At 39.7% G+C, this 24,906-nt stretch overlaps 1 protein-coding gene across 1 annotated transcript in view; it reads left to right on the top strand.

Annotated features, from left to right (window-relative positions):
• The first annotated feature begins 14,462 nt into the window (after nt 1-14,462).
• The window catches only part of PLPPR4 (phospholipid phosphatase related 4), a 31,793-nt gene continuing 21,349 nt past the window's right edge, over nt 14,463-24,906 (top strand). Inside the window, exon 1 of the mRNA XM_015636833.1 lies at nt 14,463-14,598. Within this exon, the coding sequence (XP_015492319.1) occupies nt 14,521-14,598 (78 nt within the window). The 5' untranslated portion in view covers nt 14,463-14,520. The remainder of the gene's footprint in view (nt 14,599-24,906) is intronic.

Below are 24,906 nucleotides of genomic sequence, written 5' to 3'. Positions count from 1 at the left end.
CTCTCTCTCTCTCTCTCTCTCTCTCTCTCTCTCTCTCTCTCTTTCTTATGTTTTATAGTAATGATCCAACATTCTGTGGTACTGAAGTGATGTAAGCAATACCAGTGGGGCAGGAAATATTACAATAAAGGTAATGCTTTGAAAGCTGAATCCAAATTTCAGAAAGGAATAGTCAAAAGATATCTTTAAAAAATCTCAGGCAATTCTAGACAAAACTGCCCTATATGTATATCAAATAAATGTGAGTTTATGAATGCATCATTTAACCTTTTTTCTCCCATTTACCCTTTTTTTTCAGCATAGAAAGGGACTATGGATTCATTTCAGTAAGCTGTTTCTTTAGAAAGACAAAGGAGTGCAGTTCCCCATTAAATACTTTAAAATATAGTTTGACTTAAGTCTTTACTTTCAATTCGGCCCAGATTTTTTCCCTTTATGTGTAATAGAGTACTGATCTAAAAAGTCATCATATTAAAATAGTCAGGTTATACATGGTAGATTACCTGTATTGAAATATTGGGTACTTTCCATTAACCATAGCCACAAAATTATTTCCTTTATTTCTTTGCATCTCCTAAGAAAACATGAAGGAACCAAACACACATTTTTGTTTATTTGTTCTTGCTCAGCACCATCCTTCACTGAGCACATTTTGAAGGGATTGTGGCTGTTTCACTAAACACCATTAATGTCCCAGGCACTAAATAGAGCATAATTGCCTGAAAATTTTGAAGACAGAATTACTAAGTTAAGATTTAAAGGTTTCCCTTGATGTAAAGATTTCCCTTAGGCATTCCAGTGAAACTTCTACCATCTGAGCTGGGCAATAACCAACATTTCCATGCACACTCTGGCTGCCCTCATACAGAACAAGTTTATCAGGCTCAATTCTCATCAATAGCTCTCTCACAAACCAGAAGGCAAACAGCACAGCACAGGGGGCAGGTCAATATCCTTTGAAGGCATTGATGTTATCAAGTATAACTGAGTAACTGATGTCATCTGCGGTATTTAATTGCAGGTGAGGATTCATTGGAGCAAAGAACTCAGCAGGATTCTTCCATCCAAGGTTTAGTAATCAAGACTGGAAGTGAGGGAAAACAACTGCTGTTGGTTTTCAAAAATTTTTACAGAGAAACCCTTGAGGGAAATGATGTTGTCCTGACATGTTCGTTACTGTAAAATTCATTCCAGATAAAAATAGCACTTAAAGTAGCATTTTACTCCCAGGACTTTGAGGTTGAGGAAGTGGAAAAGGTCAAAGATGAGGAACAGCTATGAATACTTCCTTTTAATTTTTGCATTTAATGCAATATTAATATATGTCCCATTATAACAGGAGTAATCTGCACTTCTCTGCTCTGTATCTTATCGAATTTCCTCTTTCTTGGGGTGGATCAACTAGTAGCAAAAAACTCAGAAAAATGTTCTCTCCTTTTTATTATGAAGTAACCTATTCTTTATAGGTCTTGTGGTAGCAGGGGTGAGTTTTAAATCAATGCAACTTTCATCTACAGAGCCATGTGGGGATTGCCCTCTCTCCTATCCCTAGAGTCCACAGAACTCCTGAAGTAAAAACCCACAGAGGAATACCACACTTAACCTGGCAAACTTCTATTCTTACATGCCAGAGTTACATTTTTAGGAATAGTTTTTATAAATCACAAGTGACTATAATTTTTTTTTATATTATCACTTAAGAATAAGCTTCTATATGTCCCATATTCAACAGTTTTCCAAAATAAAAAAAGCTGATCTTACTCAGAACTGATATCCAAGACATTTGATCACTACCTTGCTAACACTACTGATTCACCATATCTTCATAATAGGAAAGAATTGGAAAAATAGCTGATGGATATAAAAAAAAGTCAGCATTTCTCTGCCAACCCTTATTTCTTGTCTTTCCTATTTTACATTTTAAAACACTCCTTAGAGATTCAGAATATATTGAGGAAAAAAGTACTTGAGAATTTAAGTATAGTAAAAGATGATAAATTATTACATACATATAATAATCTTATGTGTTACGTTTAAAAGGAAAATCTATGAGATCATTTATAAAACAGTGCTAATAATAATAACTCCTGCTTCTTATTTTGTGAAATTTCCACATGAAAAATCATCCCATTGTGTCATTTAAAATGTGGCATTGCATTAAAAAAGACACTAGCCACAGAAAATACCCACTGGAAGTCACAACCTCAGGTTCATTTTTTCCTAGGAGAACTTTATATATTATTTGGATATTCTTCTGGAGACACAGAGCTAAGAATTGCTGTGTTGTCATTCAGTGGCAGTGTGACCAGGAGAGATTAGACAAAGGAGGGGTTGGACCTCTTGTTACCACACCTGATCCTAAAAATTCTAGGGACAGGAGAGTCCAATAGCTCCTCTGGGAAGAGGACTCAGTCAATGTGGTTAGAAATTGTACCCATCTGAGTACCTTTAGAGTTACAGAAACTCACAATAAAAGCAACAGACTTTCTTCTAATGGCCTCACAGTACTTGATTAATTATGGTTTACATAACACTCATACTATCTCCTAACAGAGCAAAGGACATTATTTCCATTTTACAAAGGTTAAACTTCATCACAGAGAGTTTATGAGGGACAAAAAAAAAAAAGTGTGGAAAAAAGTTGATGACAGAAACAACTTTTTTATATTCTGTGCCAATGTCACCCTTCTGCTTTTTAGAAGTTGAGTTTATAATCCTATTTTTCAAGGTTTTGGGAAGATCCCTCCTGGAAAGAGCCACATAAATAGTGGAAAATTGAACCTCTTGAGAAACAAACTAAATACACACCATGAATTGTCATATGTAAAAATTAAGCAAACTGAAAAACAGACAAACTTTCCTCTGTGTAGAGATGTTATTTCATCAAACTGATGATGAAAATATTCCAGACAAGAACTGAGCCTATTTAAGTGAGAATGCCCATGAAAACAAATAATTGTTTTGAACAAGGAGAGGTGAAGGTTGATCCCTTGTACCTGTCAATACCTCTCACCACATCTTTGATACACCACATATCCATTACATATATTCTAAATAAAAGGTTGGGTCAACAGACTGGAAAAGTGTGCTTAGGTGACAGTTCACAATATTGATAGAAATGCACAGAAGCACATTTTAAACGTGTTTTCCCAGCACTTAAAAGCAATCAAATTGGATGGTATGAATTTGATGTAGAACAACATACCTGTATATCTGAGAAATCTAACTAAGCAAGGGATTAGGGAAGCAGGACACCGGTGATCTGTTCGGAATTCCATCTCCATGCATAAACTGCATGTTTCTTCTGCCAAACCTTGCAATAAGAGATACGGCTTTCCACTGTGTTCCTTATGTTACCCAGCTAAAGTGGTGTTTGAGCTGCCTGCACTGCAACATCCTACTGATTCCAGCACCCTGAGATTGCTATCCTGGATTCCATTAGCTGGTCACAGATAACAGATACCGCCCCACACACAGCACTGGAGTTACTAGGATGAAAGAGAGGCTTCCTGGCCACAACTTCAGCCACTTTCTTGAAAAGCTCCGTGCTACAATGCTGAAGGACAAAGAGATAGAAGTATAGGACAAAACAGGATGGGACAAGACAGATGGGACTGCAGCCATACCTTGGACAGCTCCTCAGCGTCACTTCTGCCGGTGAACAGGGGACGGTGCCGCTGGACAGCCGTGACCTGGGTGCAGGTAATATTTCGAGGGCTATGGTAAACACAGGGCATGGGCCCAAGTAAAGAGAAGGGTGTCATATTGCTCCTCACTTGCAGGCTCAGTCTCCTGGTTTCTGCTTTCTGTCTCAAATAACCCCTGCCCTAAGCAGGGCTGCTTGGCTGGCAGTGCACAGGAGACAGCACAGTAGGGAAAAACAAAGAATTGGAGCACTAGGGAGAAAGGTGCAGGGAGTTTGGAAACAGATATGCCAAAGGTATACGGAAGAGGGTGAAAACGTTAAAATGGAAGAGTGGAAGAGCTGGACGACAGAAAACCACAAGCAAGGGAGGATGGGGAGGAGGCAAGAAAAGTAAGAAACTGTAGAGGAGGGAGCGAATAAGACATTGAGGTAGAAGAAAAGAAAATAAAAGGTTTATAGAAAATTGAGTGATAGAACTGGGATGGTGAAATGGCAAGGAAAATGGGGAAAATATGTGAAAGAGATACAAACAAGAGACACACAAGCATCTGGAGAGCATAAAATAAAATGCGAACATACAAAAATGTGTGGCAAGAACTGAACTACTGAAACGTGTAATCCATATTATGGGCAGCAATACCTGCTTCTGGAACATCACATCAAATCTCCAAACTTCTCACCTATATCCCAAGACAAATCAATACTTATTATTCCAGCCACCAATCCATTAACAAGTAAACGGACACACTTCAAGTCCTGGGAAAATGTTAATACTATTCCTCTTAACAATGATCACATTCTTGACATAAGAGTGATTTAAAATGTGGCATTTTATCCTGTTTCATTTAGAGGATAGGGGTATTCGTTGCTTTTAATTTTGCTTTTGTGCTATAAATAAACTAGTTGATGACATCCAAGAGTCATAAACAATTCTGGTACCAAAGATGGTGACAGGGTTCACCTGCATATTCATCAAGTTGCATGCACATAAACCAGAAAGTTTTGCTGATTACTTGCCTTAATTTTTCTACTATAGTGAAATTTATAACATTAGGATCTTTTAACATCAGATCAGACTCCCTGAACTAAATTCCAATGTGAATGAAAGGAACTATTCCCACTCTCTTATTTAATTATTATCAATTAAATGTAGAATATTACATCAAAATGGTAAACTTTTCTGTTACCAGAGCAGTAAAAATGTAGAAAGAAGAGTTGAAATAAATTATTGCCATTAGAGAGACAGATGAGCCCATTCAAAGAACGGTAAAACCAAGTATTAAGCAGTTAACAAAAATAATACCTCCTTCATTTATTTTCCTTGGATTTGTAATTTGTCACTGGTCACAGTTCCCTATATATCACCAGAATTCGTATCCAGAAAGCATTCTACTGGAGCAGGAAGGCAAACAGTAGTAATGAAAAAAACATGAAAATTACATTCTACCAAATAAGTACTTATATTGATATTCTGTTATCAAAGTCATTTAAACTCCAAACAAACAAATCTTTCAATCAACATAAATTAACTCTTGGGAAAGATGAATAAAGCTACACTATTGTGTGTTTGAGTTAATCTGGAATTAATAACATTTTTGTAAGGTTTCGCTTTGAAAATTCAGCACTTTGCTTTTTATTTTGAGTTAGATTAAAGCTATCAATAATTATATTTCAGTGCAACTCAGGGGTACTGCTGAAAACTGGTCAGAGTGATGTCCCTTTGTCCACAACAGGAGAACAGATTTTAATGAATTTCTGGTCTCTAATTAAGCTGCCATTTGAAATCCTAGTATGTAAAAATGCTATGGGCCTTTTAAGATAATATCTCCAAGAAGGAATGCCTTGTTTTTCATGGATTTGCAAGTGTTTGGATGAAGTTACTTGTTCTTGAAGTTGTTTTAGCTCAACACAGGGCTCCCTTAACCTACAATGATCTGTTGCCTCAGGCAATGCACAGCTGTTGCACCTCAGTTAACTGACAGCTGTTTGTCTGTCCATAAAAGCCATTTACTCCCACAGCATTCAAAAGGAACTTTTCCCCTTTTGTAGATCTCACCACCTAATTAATAAAGCGTCCCCTCAGGGTGGAACTCCCTGGAAATGGCAGCTGAATTTTGCTGAATTTGAGCTACACAGCTTCTACTCTCTACTATATCTATAAAATCAATGATAAAAACGAATTCCTCCTAAGTTATATGAGCAAAGCTTTAGCCCCTCATTTGGGGGTTTCTTACACTGATATTACAGAAGCCACAAAGATGTCAGATCACCCTTTGGAGGCATTTCACTAGGCTGAGGGACATAGTGCAGAATTACAAAGCCAGCAGGAGAATTTTCCACCAGCCAGTCTACAAAGCAGAGTCCTGCAGGAGTTATGCTTACTGTAATATTTGGTCTTTCTGAATGCTTCCATGGGCTGTTGTGCAGGCAACAAAGTCGAAGTGCACTTGAGCTAAGATAAACTTCAGTTTATCTTAGGTAACACTTTGAGCCCTTATTTCCCATTATTTTATACCATTTTCTCTATAGAATGTGTCGAATTCAGGAGCAACTACACAGAGGAAGACAGGTGCTGAGTGGAAGAACCTGAAGCTAAAGGCACTCATTAAGCCATCAGATATGTCTAGTTCCCCGTTTTCCCCCATTCTTTTTCATCCTGTTTGTTTTTACTGGAGCAGCAGTAACAAAACAAAAACTTACTGCCACACTATGCCACGACCTGCACACAGCTCAAGCATACACAGTCTCCACTTCTGCTTGCCCTGTTGCAAAATCATCTTATATCTTCCAAATAGCTTCATTTTTTTCTGCAAGTTACACCTAATAGTTACAATTCTTGAAACTCAGTGAGAACTCTTAATGGCTTAAGAGTGTTTAAGATATTCCAGCCAGGAGAGATCAAGAACTGCACCAGAAGAATTACCCCTTTACATTGTAGATATCTTATTATTATTACAGTTGTCATTACAACTCTGTTCAGGCTTTGCACTCTGAACTTTAGCAAGATAATTCTATGGTGAGACCTGTTGACTGTTCACATCTACATTTCCATTCTTAATAGACTTTTCCACATTTAATTCAGTATTGGTTGATTTTAACAGGCTTCTAAGCATGATCACAAAGGGGCTGAAAGCCACCTGACAGCTCTTCACTCTCACATTACAGAACCAAGGTACAAAATTATTATATAACCTCTTATATTTTTGCCCAAGTGTTAATTTTATAAAGAACACTGTCTCTGGGAATATTCAACTATTTTTTATAATCCATGTATTTCTATTCAACTTATTCATAGATCAGATTTTATTCACTTTTATTCTAGCAAGATGAATAGACTGATTCTTGTACCGTGCCATTTCTTCATTTATTCAACATCTACTGACAATGAGTTTTTATGCTGCCTGGTGATGTTGATTTTTTTCAAGGAAAATGCTATACAAATAATAAAATAAGTATTTCATGTTTTTCTCCTTTCTGTTAGTTCAGTCAGAGTTTTCTGGCGCTATACAATATAAATATTAATCCTGATATATATTGAGTGCTATTGTGGAATTGCAGTCATTTTTAGCTGATGTGATTTCACTCAATTGTCACATTGCTTTAAGAGCTAATAAATACAAAACCCCATATTTATGTACATATGTACGCATTGGGTAGGTTTTATGCCTTGGTTTTACTAACTAACAGTGAAAATTAATATTTAATAGTGTGAGACAGGACTTTTCTTCAGTTGTGACTCTACGTCATTTGTGTCCTTGACAACAAACAGCACTATGATTACAGACTTCCAAAATAATAGATGTGCTCATATGGAAGTTAATATTGGACTTCAATATTATAAAAATAAAAGATTTTTGTCTCTTTTGAATTTGGAGCATTTAAGAACATTCTGAAAAATACAAGTTTTAGTACTTTAGATATTTTTCTGCTACCCCCTATGAATAAGACTATCTTGTGTTGTTACAATTCCCTTGCTAAATTTCCTTTTCAAAGTCATGCATGCAGTTTGCTTTTCTCAAGGAATTTGAAACATGCATTTTTAATAAAAATTCTCCATTTTGAGAAGGAGTTTATTTAAGCTGAAAAACATGACATCAGGATCTTGGATATGGCAAAACTGTGTTGAGAGGCAAGTATGTGCAGTGGTTAGAAAGGGATGGACTAATAAATATCAACAGGTTATTGCAGTCCTGAAAATGTCAGCCAAGTATACCAGTTCTTTTTGGACATGGTATTTCATATAGACTGCAGGACAAAGAGAATTTCTGCTGCAATTCCAGCATTTCCATTTAGACAAATGGGTTCTACTGTTAACTGCATGACTGTAGTTTCTTACTCAAACTCTCTCTGCCTGAGCTCATGCACCAAATGGCTGATATCTAATTAGCTGGCTGTAACCTGCCCAGATTCAAGCAAAATATTTGTGACAGGTCATTGCACAATAATCCAGATTCATTTTTTGTTGATATCTACACAATGTTGCTTTAAAGAGGCATTGATATTCCAGAAATGGGCTGGGAATTTAACATTCTGACATTTTCATGCCTTCATTCCTGTAACTAAGATCTTAAATAGAGATGTGCGCAGGTAACCAAGAGTCTACCATTATCAGCACAGAAATAAACACACACTGGGCACAGGCCATAGTGAACACAGACCCAACATCAGCCAGCCACAAGGCAGCTTCACTAAAAAGCCACATAATCACCCAGCCTAAATCTGACTTAAGGGAAAGCAGCTCATACAAACCACAGTCCAACATTTTGCTTCTGCAGCCACATGGCTTGCAACCTATAACTTGCCTAAGGCCAGAAAATACGGGCATGTAAGTCTGAAAAATACTATGTGGATGTGTTCATAAATAATATTTAAAGCCAAAGAAAAATGAACCTAGCATGAGTCATGAAAAAATATGCAAAATTCATTTTTCAAACCAAACACTACAGTGTAAATGGCAGCAGGAAAGCCAGGAATCATTCAGAGTCATCTGCTACTTTAAAGCTGTGACCTATATCTAGCAGCCAAGGAAAAGACATTAGGAGACAGAGCTTTACAACAACAGGAGATTATTAGGCATAGCAGAGAAACAATTGCTTGTTGTAATTACAACTTCAAAGCAGAATTTAACTCTCCCATCTGCACTGTGCATCTCTTTTGTATGTTTTGAACTAGTTCCACTATGAATCTCCCAGTGCTGTCACATGCCATCTATCCAAGAGTGCTGTGTGCTGCCAACACGGGATCTACAGATGGGTCAAAGAGGAAGATATTTCCCTAACATGAAAAAGCAAGGAAAAATCCTGCACTTGAAGAAAGCTAATGCAAGTGCTGATAATTAAGGGGATGCCCTTGATACCATTCAGCTGTAATTTTTCCCTTTCATAGCATTTATCATGTTTGTATGTAAGGTACCTTGTTTACCTGCTGGAAAAGATGCTGCCATGTTGTCTGACATGAGCTTTGTCCTGGGAGCCAGCAGTTTTTTTCCTCCAAACAACAGACTAGACTGAGGTAGTTGCATAAATGATTAGAAAGCCTGTTCATAAAATGTCCATAAAAATATATCTATCTTATGACCAAAACAGTCTTTGAAATGAATGACTAAAACAAGCAACATCCCCTCACTTGCTCAGCCCAGATTTACCTATGGAATAACATGTGAATTCAATACACACAAGAAATTCCCCCAAACAGATTTTCTTGAGGGATTGGGGGAGGCGGGGGGCGGGGGGGGGGGGCGGGTAGGGGAAAGAAAAATATATATATACAAACACACATTGATGCATTTTTGAATTCTGATATGGCAAGCAAAGCAGAACAAAAAACATCTGTCAGTTCCACACAGCAAAGCCCAGCTCCCATATGCCACCCTTTCTCATGAGAGGATTACTGTTTTAATATGCTGAGTTCACATCATCTATTCGGAATTCAGTGGGAAAACCAACCAAACAAAAAAAATCTATATAATATGATTTAACCGTGATCCATGCACACAGCCCCAGAAGTGGCCTTTTTGGGGGGAAATTATATGGTGACCAGAAGAAAGCAGGTTTCCTTAGGCTACTAAGCAATGGTAACTGCAACTGCAGCTGCTGCTGCAGCCTCTGGCCAAACTTCTGCTTGCTAGAAACCCCCAGAACCACTCTCTGACCAGGTAATCTGCATAGCCATAGACTCACCAGCTCCTCTAAATCTTTGTCATAATATTTCATACTGCTTTTTCAAGTGGGTTTATTCAGTGATGTAACACTGGTCCCTGCTTCTGCAGTATCCTTTCTGTTGCCATGGAAGCAGTGAAACCACAGCCATTGCCTGTGTCCAGCACTTACCAAAGCCTGGGAGCAAAGGCAGACTTTGCTGCAGAGGGAAGACAGCACCTGGACAAAGAGACAATGACCTGCAGTCACATTTAATGCAGTGCAACTTTGCCAGATTGTATTGGAAAATCATGTTTCAAATCATGTTTCTAACAACTGTGGCATCTTTTGTCTGCCTGACAAGCACAAAGAAAGGTGCTTTATTCACCTAAAGAAGTTTTACCAACAGTGCTTCTTTAGGGGGCCAAGGACTTGGGTCCAACTGAGCTCTAAAAAATCATCTTGCACTCTCCAGGGGCACCCACTGATTCCTAAGTTTTCTTTTCGTTGACAGAAGAATAAATCACTCCTAAAAACTCACTTTAGGTGAGTCAGAAGAGGCCTATAATCCACATCTATGAATTCCATCTTTTAGCTCTCCAGCTCCTTTAAATGCTATTATGAACTTGATTTGTTTTGCTGAAGCAAAGCATAAACAAACAATTTTATGCTTTATGCTAAATGTTCCATGACACTTCTCTGAGTTTGCTTGAAGGTGGGTAGAAAAGCTGTCAGGAATAATGCAGATCCTGTTCATATGACTATCCAAAACATAGATGCATTCGTAAGTCACACATCACCACACTTTCTTGTAAGACTATCACGATTGAAATGGACAGGAGGTGTTTCTGAATTAATTACCACCGACACATTTTCCTTTAGGAGATGATGTGGATGAGACTCATTGTGGTGGGCTGCCCCTAGACAAACCCCAGGTGTCTACCAAAGCCTCTCTATCACTGCCCTCCTCAGCTTGAGAGGGGACAGAAAATAAAACAAAAGGCTCACGGGTCAAGACAAGAACAGAGAGATATCACTCACTAGTTACTGTCTTGGGCAAAACAGACTAGACTTGGGGACATGAGTTTAATTTAGTATCAATTTATTAGCAAATTTATTGCCAATCCTATTGGCAGCAAGGAATCCATTGCTGGCAGCACACCAAGGCTGAAATGGTGAAGTGGTGCCTTATCTGTACTTTGGTTACTTATTCTTGAGAAAGCCGTTGTTGTAGCTGAGTCTCAATTGAGAACCTACTTGAAAGCCCAGAGAGAAGGTGAGAAATGCACCCTAGACATGTCCATAGTTACCTATCAATGTCACCTTTAGAGCAGTGCGAGACAGACCTGCCCCACGCTGGGACGCAGAAATGGGTGAGCCTTCTCTCTGACTAGAATCACGTAGCTGCCAGTCACTGAGCCAGCCATGCCAGAGCATGCTGACAGTAGATGTGGCAGCTGTCCAAGTCACAGGTTTCCAGGAGCACCTGATGCCTCTTTGTGAGGCTGGGGATGACGAACAGTTCTTTTGTAGAAGGTGTGCTGTGAGTGAGGAGCTGTGCCACCAGGTGAAGGAACCGTAAGAAGTGGACAGGCTACTCAGTATTTGAGCAAATGAGTGGGAGATAGATTGATTCTTTTCAGAGACACTACAGTCTCAATATTTTTGGGGGTCTTGAACCTCCAGTGTAGTGGAGAAGCAGGTGGACTGAGAACCCTACAGGGTAATTAGTCAAAGGAATGTTAGTCAAGGGTCTGTTAAAGATGAAGGCTGGAACTGGGTCACTGTGCATACCAGGAGGAAGGCTCATCTTCCTTCTCAGCATTTGACTGGCTCAGGGAAGTTGTCAGAGCCCCAAGCCTGACAGAGTTCAAGAAGCATTTGGACAATCCTCTCGGGCACATGGTATGACTTTTAGAGATGGTCCATTGCAGGGCCAGGACTTGGTCTTGATAATCCTTGTGGGTCCCTTCCAACTCAACATGTTCTGTGATTCTGTGGCAAGATCTATCACTGACAAAAAGCAACCACTTCAGCTAACTCACATATAACCCCTCTCCTAGCTCTATCAGAAACAAATACAGAGAATTAGCACAACTCTTCCTGTCCTTCCAGCAGTCACACAGCTTGCATGGTATCCTTCCCACCAGACACAACTTTATAGGGAGTTTGTAGACTACAGGCTAGCTATTACCTTTTGTTTCACCATACCTATCATAAATGCACTCTTAACAGGCCTTTAGGCAGTCCAATGATAAAATGTAATTTATAGGAGGAATTTTTCCAGTTTCTAAAGTTACATCATAATATGAGGTTTTTTGGTTCATTGTACCAGAGAAGCACCTGATCCCCCTGATTTGCCCAGAATGAAGCAATTGTGTGTGGAACAGACAGTGTCTCTTTATGGACTTTTGATTTGGGTTCTTTTTCCTTTGAACTGAAGATTGATGAGACGGGAGGCGAGTATTTTCTCTCGTTCGTTCTCAGTTGTTTATTTTTCCTTATCAGCATTACAAGGTACAAGGAACTATGTGCACTATGATAGTAAAGGGGTAAAATGGCTAACAAAGATCTTCTTCAAGGTCTTTTATATGTCTATTTACCCAATTAACAGGTGCCAACTAAGTTATTTTTATTAGTGACCCAATGACCCAACACCTTTGTGCTGCACTGCGGCATTTTCTACCCAATCACCTACTACTACCCAAAAACCTCTAGGAAAGAACATGAAGAAGAAAGAAGAAGGACAAGAGACAACACCCTAAATCCTCCATCTTGTCCCCTGCTCTCTAAACTACCTTAAACTCTAAACCTCAACCCATTCACCCAGTGATTCAAAAAACTTTCTAATCTACACATTTACACTTTTCTTATTTAACTTTAGCATTTGTTCTCATGTATCACCATGAAAACATGCCCATGAATTTCATATTATATGAAATTCAGTGTTTCTTTGAATTCTAGAACTAAGTATTAAAAACAAGGGCACACAATCTGTATCTCAGACTCCAACAAGACAGAACAAGTACTCTTGAATAATTTTTATTAGAGTGTGCTGATCCTTTTCAAGCCAGAGTCATGATTTCACAACAATCAAGGCTGATACGGTAAATGCAATTTAAATGGTATCACTCACTACCCACTCTTCCCAATAATATATTTGGCAAGAACAAAATCTTATAACAGCTCCTCAGCTCTTGGTATTTTACTGGGATGATCCACCAGCAGAATTAACAAAAAGAGTCTTATTTTATTTAAAAGTTAGTCTTGTAGTGATGAGTATGAACCACTACTGGACATCCCTACACCACGTAATTTCCTGGAATTTAGTGCTGATAGACAGGCACGAACAGCTCCTCTGTTCCCAGTAACCCCCCTGACTACCTCCACTACCTGCAGGCCTCTGACCTGCCTTTTACATGGCTACCAGCAATTGGCCTGACTCCTGAAGTGGCAGAAACTCTGTAAATCTTTCCTAACAGGGTTAAGACAAGAATATGTGTTGGTATGGCAACGTGTGTTGCAGCTCTGAAAAGTCTTTTTCAATGATTTGGAGTCAGACTACAGATTTGCCTTCCACACCTGCCTGCAGGCATGAAGCACGTTTTTGATTTTGCCCTCTCATGTAGCTTGTCTACTCAGTGCAGAGCATGAATTGGCATATCCACTCTGGATAAATGAAAAGAGAACAGATAGAAAAGAAAAGGGGCTGATGAGAATCTTCACCTCCATTGCCATAGCAGCTAAAATACTAGCAACCATCTGAACAAGAACAGCAGGTAATTTCTATTTTCTCCCAAAAGGAGAAAGACAGGAAATAAACAATAACTGTTTGAGTCACACTGTTCTTCTTGTACATTAAAGCTGAACATCACAATGCAAGAATCAGCTTTTAGGCACAAGACAACTTTTACAGACCTTATTAATGCGCTACAAAGAATGAAAATGCTCTTTCACGAAGAATTTCCGCAGGCCGTATCCAGGGTACCTCTCATTGACATCAACAGGAGCTTGCCTGAGAAAAGGCTGGAAACTTTGATCCATAAATAGGATCTTAGCACATTTCACCATGGAAACAATTGCTCAGGTTAATTCTGTTCTCTTCAAGACTGTAGCAGAAACTGCACCAGATACTTCACAGATCAGAGAAATCACATGCCTCAGTATTGCACATGGGGTTGAAGAACTCAGTTTGGCTCAGTCCCAGTCACGCTACTCCCCCTGACTGGCACTAAGATTGAGGTGAGCTGTCATTAGCATCCTGATTTCCAAAAGAGAACACCTGCGAGAAGAGAACATTGGTTGTATAGGAATGCTATTCCCTGGAGCCTTCTACCACTCTGTTTCAGAAAACATTGTTTATCTTGTTTCCCAGAAACAAGATAAACGCAGCAGACTCCTCAAGGTGCATCCCGACCACCCCGACGCCCGCAGGGATCCTGTTCAGAGCTCTCAAACCCGTACGTGCGCGCACAAATCTGCCGCAGGCGGAGCAGCCGGTGTGTGCGCGCTCGGCGCGGGGCTCCCCCGGGCGCGGTGCCGGCCGGCCCGGCACGAAGGAGTTAAGCTGGCCGGGACCCCCGCCCGCCGCCGAGCGGCTCCTGACGTCAGCCCCGCGCAGGGCGCAGCGCTCGGCGCGGCGGCGGCGGCGGGCGGAGGAGACCCGCGGCGGGCGGGCGGCTGCGAGCGGCCGGGGCAGCGCTTGGCCGCGGGGCCGCCGCCCGCAGCCCCGCCAGCATGTCCGCGAAGGAGCGGCAAAAGGGCAAAGTGACCAAGGACAGCGTCACCCTCCTGCCCTGCTTCTACTTCGTGGAGGTGAGTGGCCGCTACGCCGAGCGGGCTGGCCGGGGGCTGGCGGCGGGCGCGGGGAGCGGAGCCGATCCGCCGGGAGCGCGGTGCGCCCGCGGACAGCCAGCTCGCCTCGGTGCTCTTTCCGCACCGTCTGATGCAAAAACCTTACGTGGCGCTTTGGCTCACCGAAATCAGCATCGAAGCTCCCTATAAGGAGCAGGCATAAATTAAGCTCATCTTTCGAGCCTTTTGAAGCAGGAATTATTTCTAAGAATTGCTCGGAACATGAAAGGGTTGCTCAACTAAATCGGGCTATGTGCACGGGAACATCTCGGGAGGAAGACATGTTTCAAGAAGGGCTGGCTTCCAGGCAAACGCCGCTCGCATTGCTTCGATAGACTAAAAACCACGTTCATAAGGGAACGCTTAGATAAATAGAAATGTTCTCAATAGGTAATCACTGATACATTTTTACTGACCCCTGAAGTATGAGTTTCCTCTATCAGAGCTGAAAATGTCTGTTTGGAAAACAGAATAAGGTTCCCGGCACATCTTCTAGGGCAAAACCTGCTATGGCTGCTCAGCTGGTAGCAGGTGGAGTTGCAGAGACACTGGCTGCTTGGTGTGTCACTTGGAGGCACTTAGCCTCCCTGGAAAGAACAGTCACTCAGGTACTTCTGGAAGACCATGATTAGACACAGTTTAAGCTTAAAGAAACCATTGTGATGTGGATTTGTTTAACGGCACAGCAGAAAAAGGAAGGTAAAAATGTTTTATGGGTTGAGTAAGGTGTTTCATGTGACCCTACTCACAGGGAAATGAGCCTGAGGCACTTTGAGGTACCTAACTTATATAGGAAACAGATTGTGAAAATAATGTGAAGAATTTAATGGTAAAATACGGTGTAAATTAACTATACCTGTCACTCAAAAGCAGGAATAGATATATATAATACTTAATATATAAAAATATTGAAATATAAGCATAGGGTGAAATATGAAACAAAATACATTTTCTCTCAGATGCTCTTGAAGGGCTCTGAAGGTTCTCTAGAAGGTAGAAGGGGGTTGGGTTCAGAAGGAATTTTAGGTAACAGTGGGGTGTCTGTTCTGTAAGCACCTGGATATGGTCAGCAGTGAGCACTAAGCTGCACCAGCTGTGAAGCTTAACAGAGACTGGTTATATGGAAGCATCAAGCTCATCCTATCAATGTGATTAGGCCTGCTCAAGGAAAGCCCCTTGATGGAAGGCATTTGTACCATATATCTTATATTAGCTTTGCATTAGGAGGGAGAGGTCAAGCTTGGAGAAGCCCCTAAGAAAGGGTAAGGGGCCTCTTCATTCTCTGTGCTCTCTTTGCTGCTTTGGGAATCCATGCAGGAAGGGAGGTTGCTGTACTTCAGCCTGAGCAGGACTCTAATGCTGGAAATGATATAGTGGTCCTGCAAGACACAACAGAACTTGTGCTGTTAGGTGGGCTGTGCTTTGGCCTGCAGCAAGATGGGATGAGATGCAGAGCAATAGTACAAAGTGTGTGCCTGCTGCTCTTAAGAATTGCCTTATGTAATACTGACTGCATACATACACTTTCCCTAGAAGCTCCCTGCAGCTGTTCCAAAGAATAAGGTAAAGGATTCTGTGAGCAGTGAAGAACCTTCACTGAGCTCTGCTTACAGTTCCCACATGAGGCAGGAGAGTTCTCCACTTAGGTCTGGAATGTTAGGTCCCTCAGCAAGACATTTCAAGCTTCATTTAAAAACAGGTGGAGATCTTTCCAACACCCAGTTGCTCTGAGGTAGTCAAAGTCCTCAATTAACAGAAAGGTCTCCTAATGAACTTTTAAAGCTTCTATGTTATTCAGTCACAGGAGCAGTCAAGAGCCTGTGTGAGCCCTTCCCCACCAAGAGTGATTTCTAATAATTGAACTGCAGACTTACAGCCCCTCTTGAACTGAAAAGTAAAAGCAAAAGAAACATCAAGAGAAAAGCTGACTGCAGTACACCTAAACCTAAAGGTTGATTAGGAAACTTTTTGGTGAGTTATCAGCCCCGTCTCATTACATAGCAGGAGGATTTGAAACCATTTCCCACTTTTCAGTTGAGTACTCAAATCATTTAGGTGAAAGATTAACAACAATCCATGTGATACTTGAAAGGAGCATGTAGCTTGTGTTCCCTGTGAACGCCCACTCCGCATTTGCACACATGCGCACTAATTCTAATCAGACTAACGAGAATGCCTTTATAAAGCTTTGGAGCACAGTAAATGCCAGCACTTCAACAGCATCAAGGAAAGGACATGATGACTTAAAATCTTCTGTTGTGATTGGCTCAAACAGAACCAGATTAAGTTGTACTCCATAAAGAGGGATTTATTCAGAGGTCATTTAATTGCAGTGAGAAGTTTGCAAGTGTAAGGGATAGAGAAGTCACCCAGTGTGGTTGATGGCCATTACCATGTAATAAGGATTTCTTTTGTAAGCAGGAGGTAAGGTCCTAATGCAACCCAACAACAGTCAACTACTTAAACCCAAAACTTACCTACTTTAAATAAGGCTTTCTGAATTTAAATATTTTACTTTCATAAATGGATGGTAAGAAGCAGGCTTTCAACATCTTGTCTTTGAATACTGTCAATTCTTTTATGCTTTTTTTTTTTTTTTTTAGCACTCACCCACTTTTATTCTCTCCTGTTCATAGCAGACAGTGCCTTCCCACTCTGAATTGCAACAAAAAAACCCATAGCCCATTAAGTTTCCACCTTCAAACAAGTAAAGTAGGGCTTGCTGACATCCACTTTCCAGCAAGACCCATTTAGGAGGTCTAGGCCCAAGGAAAAACACATTGTTTAGAAAATACATTTCTAAAAATGTGCTTGTTTTTTCCTTTTGAATGCTAGACAAAAGCATAGACTTGGGAAAAAAATGTTGAGTTGAAAGTAAATTTTTTTTCAGCATGGTAGGAAAGGGATGTATTCATGTTATACAAATGAAATATACTTTAAAGAGTGAAATGAGTGAAATAATACATGTAACAATCAATATAATGCAGGCATGCAGAACCTTAGAAACAGCAACAAATACAGTTCTGACACTTAGGGGTTTCAACTGTTAAGATCCTTGAGAATGTGTTATGAATGAGATTAACTCCAGTAAACAAATGTGTTTAGTGGCAGTGACTTTCAGGCTTAGATAAAAATATGATTACATAGAATGTAGGCAGGCCAACTGCCCTGGAGAAAAGGAGACTGAGGTAAGACCTCATAGCTGTCTGCAGCTTCCTCACAAGAGAAAAGATGAGGGGCAGGTACCAATCTCCTCTCCGGTGATAAGCAACAGGACCCAAGGTGGGAAATTTCGTCAGGGGAGGTTTAGGTTGGATATTACACAAAGGTTTCTCACCTAGAGAGTGGTTGGGTTCTGGAACAGGCTCCCCAGGGCAGTGATCACAGCACCAGCCTAGCAGAGTTCAAGAAGTGTTTGGACAGTGCTGTCGGGCACATGGTGTGACTCTTGGGGATGGTGCTGTGCATGACCAGGAGCTGGACTTCAGTGGTCCTTGTGGGTCCCTTCCAACTCAGGATATATTCTATGAACTTACGAAGTCAAACTGGCAGGTGTTTACAACAAAAATAAAACTAACATGCTCCTCTTAAGATCATTGGAGGTAGTCTTTATTTCCATGGGAAAAGCAAAAAGAGAATCAGGCTAGAGCTTTGAAAGACAGGGAAATGGAAAGAAAATGAAGAGACAGCTTCTGAAAAATGTGGATGGGTCATTCTCTAAAAGCATTAGAGGCAAATAAACATTATGAAGTAAATCTCAACACATTTTTAATTACATGTTTTCAAGTTTCATTATTCATAAAGTAAAATAACTTGATAACTTATCTTGTGTCTCATAAGAATGTTTTAGAGGTTATTTTAAAGGACTGGCAATAGTTCTGCTTAGCAGAACCTCTGATGAGCACACACTCCCAAGAGCTGAATAATTTTAGATTGCTTTGTGCACACTTACCTGAAGGACATGGTAATCATCACCGTCAGGCAGTTAGGCCTCTTTTATTCCTAATTATGCTTACAGCATTTTAGGGTTCTGTATGGGTTATCTGAATTTCATTTGCATAGTTGAGAAAGACAAAGCTTTCCATGAAAATTCATAGTCCCTCTGGCCTAGTGGAAATTACTTTTCATGATAAGAAGTCTACATACCTCTGGGAGATCTTGAAAATAAGTATTCCTGGAATAAGTTTTGGGTTTTGTTAACTGACTTTGTTTTTCAGCATATTCAGAGTATATCATTATTATATTCACTTAGAGAAGAAATATTGATGTCTTGAATTTTAATGTCAATCTGGAAGACTTCCAGAGTTACACAGTTTCCATTCCTGGCAGGGTGGTCACACTTTGGAGTCAGGAAAGACAGATTTCTCTCTGTGAAGGAAATAGACTGTCTTTACTCATGCTCTCCCATTTCAAAAACTCTTGGTTTAAATCCTGTTCTCATGGAAATTGCATAAATTTTGCCTTTGACTTTGGTGGCATTACTGCTTCATCCAGTGCCTAATATGTGGGAAAGCAAAAGGTCAAGGTGTTGTCAATCTGCATGACTCAATACATTTATTCTCCAGCTAAATTGTTTTGTTGTAGCTCAGCCTTCATCTGCTGGTTGTGTAACTTCCAGGGATTAAAACTGGAGATATTCTAGATGCTGTCCCTTGTGCAGTTAAATTTTCTTCCTTATGTTGTCTTCTAGACTCTGTGTTACGAATGCATATGGATACAACTTCTTTTTCTACATTTTACAGAGTTCAGTCAGACCTTAATCAGTTTGGAAATACTTCTTCTAGTAGTAGAAGACCACTTACTTTCCTTGTTCCCCAAAGGAGTTGGAATTCTAGCCAGCAGAAAGCACAAAGGTCTGCTATCATTGCAGAATTCCAGGCTGCAGAATGCAGGAGGTCATGAGACCCAATGGGAATAAATGCAAGGGGCAAGTGTCTCAGAAACAGGTGCTTTTCCTCCTTTTGTTTCTGACTTACATTGAGAGAGCTGGGCTTGAAACATCATTTGATACTCAGTAGCACTTCTGAATCACATCTGGAATGCTTTTCAGCTGTTCAGCCATGCATGACCCACAATATTTAAATTACAATGACCTGCAAGTCATGTATAGATGTGACTGCAAAAGACAAAAAAATCAGGGGAGTGCAGTGATTAGAATAAGAGAGAGAACAGGAGGTAGGAATAAATCTTTCTTCCTAAGAATGGGATGTTTGGATCTAATGTAAAAATTAAACTCTAATTCTGTGCCTTGGAGGCACAGTGTAGTCATATTCCTCTCTAGATTGGCTTTCTGTTAAATTAACTGGGGGCTGCACCCAGCAAAGATCCCCAATGGCAGAAGATGAAATTATTCCTTTGCTACTGTCAAAATAGCATAATATATTCTAAATACATCTTTTTCTCTCAAAAGAGTCAACCATGTGTGAGAGAAGGAGAAATACACTTAGCTCTGTTCTCATTGAGCTGACCCAGACATTTGGCTGACTCTCAGAGTATAGATGTCAGTTGTGTTTATAAAGCTGCATTACAGACCAATATCCCCAAAATTAGGGGGCTGTCCGAGACCTGAGGAGGCTGCTATGCATTATGCTATGTATATACAGAGCAGCTGTATGATTCGTGGGCCAGGTGATCAATGTTGCATCCCTCCTGTCACTTCTGTGCTTATGGAAGAGCTATACAGTCTAAACAATACCAGCTTTTGGCAGGAGATGACCATAAAAGAGGAATGAAAAGGGAAGTGTCATACCTGTGCCAAGGCTGTCTTTGGAAAACAAATGCAAATACCACAAGATAGATGTCCCTTCTGGTTTTGGCTGTGTGCTTGGCAAGTGTGGAGTTAGAGTAGTTCTCAGGGAAAGAAGGCCCTGCTTCCTTTTCAGTCCAGCAACATCCACTTGACCTAATACTTCCAGCAGTAAAAGAAAGCCTGACTATGTTAGATATTAATGGAGATACATTTTTCCAAATTGCTACCTCTTCCAAAAATTTATTATCCTACCATCTGTGATCTTCTTTTATAGTTGTTAAAAATCTATTACCCTGGAGCCAAAGTTAATAAAACCCAGCATATTATGGAACTTTAACATGCACAGGAGCTGAGCTATTACAAACATGGTATCTTGTCTGATGATCCTGTCACTTAAAAGTTCAGTTTGTAGGGAGTTCAGAAGTGGCTGAACAGCATGGGAGAAAGCCACTGGAGAAGGGCTGGCACCTATAGGATGAAATATTTTTTTGTATGCGTGGAAATCAGCATGCTTTAGAGAGTACAATAAATTGTAGCATTGTATAGGGACTGGCAGCTTTGTCCCTTAGAGACTGGGTTTTTGAAAAAATGTCTAGCTGAAATTTCATGGCACTGCCTTTTGTTGAAGTGCTGCTCTTCTTGATTTACCATAACATTGCAGCAAGAGCATAAAATAAATTTTGTAATCAGCAGTACATGTAATATCCTAAATCTCATTGTATGTAGTTATTAATTGATTACAACAATAAATTATTAATTGATTGTTATTATAATTGATGCAATCAAACAATTAAGATAATTATCAATTATTATCAATAATCATCAATTATGTTTGAAGTCACACTGAAGAAAATGCATTACTGGTGTTTTTGTGTTTTAAACTTCTGCCTGAGAATTTACTTTAAACATACATTTAATCTAATATATATATATAAAATATATAATATAGAAAATTTGTAAAGTATTTATAGATTATTCCTTCCCAAAAATATTTTTGTTAAACAATTTTTATTTTGTTGGTTTCTCCCTGTGTAATTGCTGCTTCACATATATTTATAAAAACAGAAAAATAAAAAAACACTTTTTGGGTTATTGTGCATTCAGCATGACTGAGATTTCTGAAATAAATAGGAATTGTATCACTGATATATCAGCTCTGTTTTTGGTCTTACATATACTGAGACCTTTCTATTAAGATCTGGTAAAAGATAAGACATTTGAAGGGTTGCAAGATAGCTGTTGTATTTCCAGAGCTAGACTGTAATTGGTAGTCACAAAACAAATTCTAAAACCAATGCTGGAGGTATAGATAACTTAATTTTCTAAAATGGTAATTATAATAGATTTCAAAGACATCTGGGATTTGAAATTCAGCTTCAGGTTGAAATTAAATCGAATAGCATTAAGTCCGGGAGAAGAAAAACCATTATATCATGTATCTGTACATAACTTCCACAGAAGTTAGAAAATGGTGAGGCACAACTACTTTAGAGAAAAAACTAATTCCTTATAGCTTTCGGTCAGATGAAACCTTCATCCAGAAAAGGGACAAGGAGTAGCAGAAACTCAAGTTCAGGCAGAAAAGTAAAAAGCCTTTATACAGATGGAAGCATTAAATTTCTGAAAAGACTGAATGTCTTCTTTAATAAGCCTGAGACATTTAAGAATTAAGTGTAGAATATAAAAATAAATCTAAAAATCTCACTTTTCTGTCAAGCCAGTCCCCTGCTCTATATGCATCCCATGCTTAGTCCTCTCTTCAGAGTCATGGGTTCTCAAAAATGAGAAAATGGCAGAATTTGGCTGATGCCACTTCTTAATACTGATCTGTTCTGGAAGCTGTCCAATCAGAGTAATGACCTCAGTATTCATCCCTTTCAGGGTAACACAAACTTATCCTCTTTCCATTCTCTCCTCCTGTCCATTGTGAATCTCACAGAAAGTACAACTGGACAGCAACCAGGGAGGGTTGAAAGCTGCAGTTGCTGTTAGTAGCTGGCTAAGGAACACCTTGTCTCCTCCAACCACTACAGCCCTCTTTCTTGTCTCATCCATCTGTTATACCTTGTCATTTAGACCATGAATTCCTTGGCACAAGGATTGACATTTATGATAAATATAATAGAATCTTCCACAATGCCACAGCCTTGTCATGGGAACTAAACATAGTTACTAATTAGACCATCCTTCTCTCAAAGACTTGGCTGATATTTTTTTTGTGCTGGGAAAGCAATGGCATTAATTTGCTATCTCTTTGAGGCAATCCTGTTTATTTACTTTATTGCTTACAAAGATTCCCAGTTCCCAGAAAACAAGAAAAACATCAGGAGGCAGCTCCAATGCTCAGGAACCCCTTGCTTGCTGTGGAAGGGTTGCAGAACAACCTAAGAATCTGAGAAGTTCCTAGCCATCCAAGTCTAAAAATTATTTACAAAATATAAAATATCCCAACAGTGTATCAGGCATCCCATAACCCTTTGTTTTGACAGATGGGCTAGTCATACCATCTTCAGTCTGCATCTGGCAAACCATGTCTTGACTTTCTCTGAAAGCTACATACATGCTGCTTCTCTGTTTTCTGCCTACCTCTTATACAGGCAACATCACCACAGGATCTGGGAGAGAATAAGTGAGAATGCACAGACAGTTTAGCAAAGCAAAAGTCACATAACTGCAACCTACAAAACAGGTTCAGGTATCTCAGTATGTGACATTCCATGTCTGAATTCACAAAAAGCCCATGAATTTTAAGATGTTATTTTCCTGAAGATAAATAGGGACTTTTTGCTTAGTTAAATGTTGATGTATATGAGTAAAATATAAAACTAGCAGTGTATAATTTTAGAGAATTTATAGAAGCCTGGTATTCCCAGGTTCTATCCACTCCAATAAGACTTCCCTACTAAGCCTTGACCTTCCACTGATCCATTTGCAAGACTGCAGCCATCACACCAGACCTGTAGTTCTGCATTACAGTGAGTGCAATCTGGTGGAGTTGTAGGTGTAGGGTAGGAGATGGGGCATGTACTGGTACTGGAGACCTCAAGGTTATAAACAACTGACCCAATGGTCAGATAAAGAAATGCAGAACTGCAACTGGCAAAACTGAAGGGTAACAGAGAGGTCAAAAACAAGAATCAAACATATGTGAGCCATGTCACATATAGAAGATTGGGATGTAATGTGGAAAGACAAATCAAGAGAGAAGAAGGTGTAAACGTGCATTAGCAAACATAAAAATGAAACAAAGTGGTTCCTAAAGTGAGGAAGAATCCCCATCAACCTTGTACTGCTCCTGAGAAAGGATGTGGGATGTGCTACACTCCGGTTCATTTTATACTAAATAACTAGTTACTGCTAGATATAAATACAAAAGTCATGCAGAGATGTACTATATAAAGATATGAAAATAAGACAAATTAGCCATAGCCTGATTTCTAAGGTTTAAGGACAAAGCCTGTTTGATGAGCCTCAGTCCTGAGTCCTCACAAACTCAATACAAAACCTGTAGTTTGTTATTAAGAGTGATGATACTGTATTTAGTGGGCTATAGCTCTCCAAGTTCCTTGTTACATACATTCAAAGTCATGGAAAGCTAATCTTAGACAGGTCTTAACTGAAGCATTTCCATGTACCTGGGGGTGCCCCAGCAATTTTGGGTCTAGAGGTTAAGCAGTAACCAACTTCTGAGTTTTGGGCAGGACCAGTATGGATTCCATGCATAGTCTGTGCCATATGATCTGTAGCAAATTGTGCCTGCACTGTGCATCCCGGACAATCTTAATCCTTGCAAGTAAACCAGAAGCACCCCAAAGTGAGCCCCAGAGCAATGAAAGCATGATCCACAGAAGAGATGAACAGCCTGGAGAACTGTTATCCTCCACCTCTGAATTCCTCTGCCAGCCATCTCTTCTTTCAGATTCTGTGATCTATCACTGTGGGGGCTGTCCTGTGGCTCTTGGCCCAAAGGAGGATTTGTTACATGCACCATCAGCTCAGAGAAGTTGTTGTGCTGCTGAATGCTGCCTTGGTTTGTCCTGCACTATGTAACACAGGAAGTTTTCTCCTTACAACATCTCTGGGTTGAACTCTTGGGAACAGAGAACATCTTTTCTGATACTTGGACTCAATATAGCAAAAGCTTTAAAATATTGATAAAGTTAATTATTATTAATAGCAAAGTTCTGTGGTTTAATGAGAGCTTTTAACTTACAGTTTAAGAAAACAGCAAGGAGGGGAAAAAACAAAAAATCTCACTTTAAAACTATGTTAAATAGTTTGTTAAATGTTAAAATAGGCCACAAATCAAACTTTTTCAGTAGCTGTGCTGATTAACCTTCTGACTTTAAGACTCTAAGCCAAACAGGGTTTTGTCATTTGGGTCAAGCTTTAAATTTACAGGTCTAAATTAAAAGCTAAACAGGCATCTTTCTCCATTATCCATCCAAGGAACTAAGAGTATAAAGACTTATTAGTCAGGATTAGTCAAGAATTGACATTGGGGGCTTTATTATTCTAAT

Source organism: Parus major, chromosome 8 (assembly GCF_001522545.3).
Source record: "Parus major isolate Abel chromosome 8, Parus_major1.1, whole genome shotgun sequence".
NCBI classification, from domain to species: domain Eukaryota; kingdom Metazoa; phylum Chordata; class Aves; order Passeriformes; family Paridae; genus Parus; species Parus major.
The sequence above is the reverse complement of the archived record's forward strand: the minus strand, read 5'-3'. Positions and strand labels throughout refer to the sequence as shown.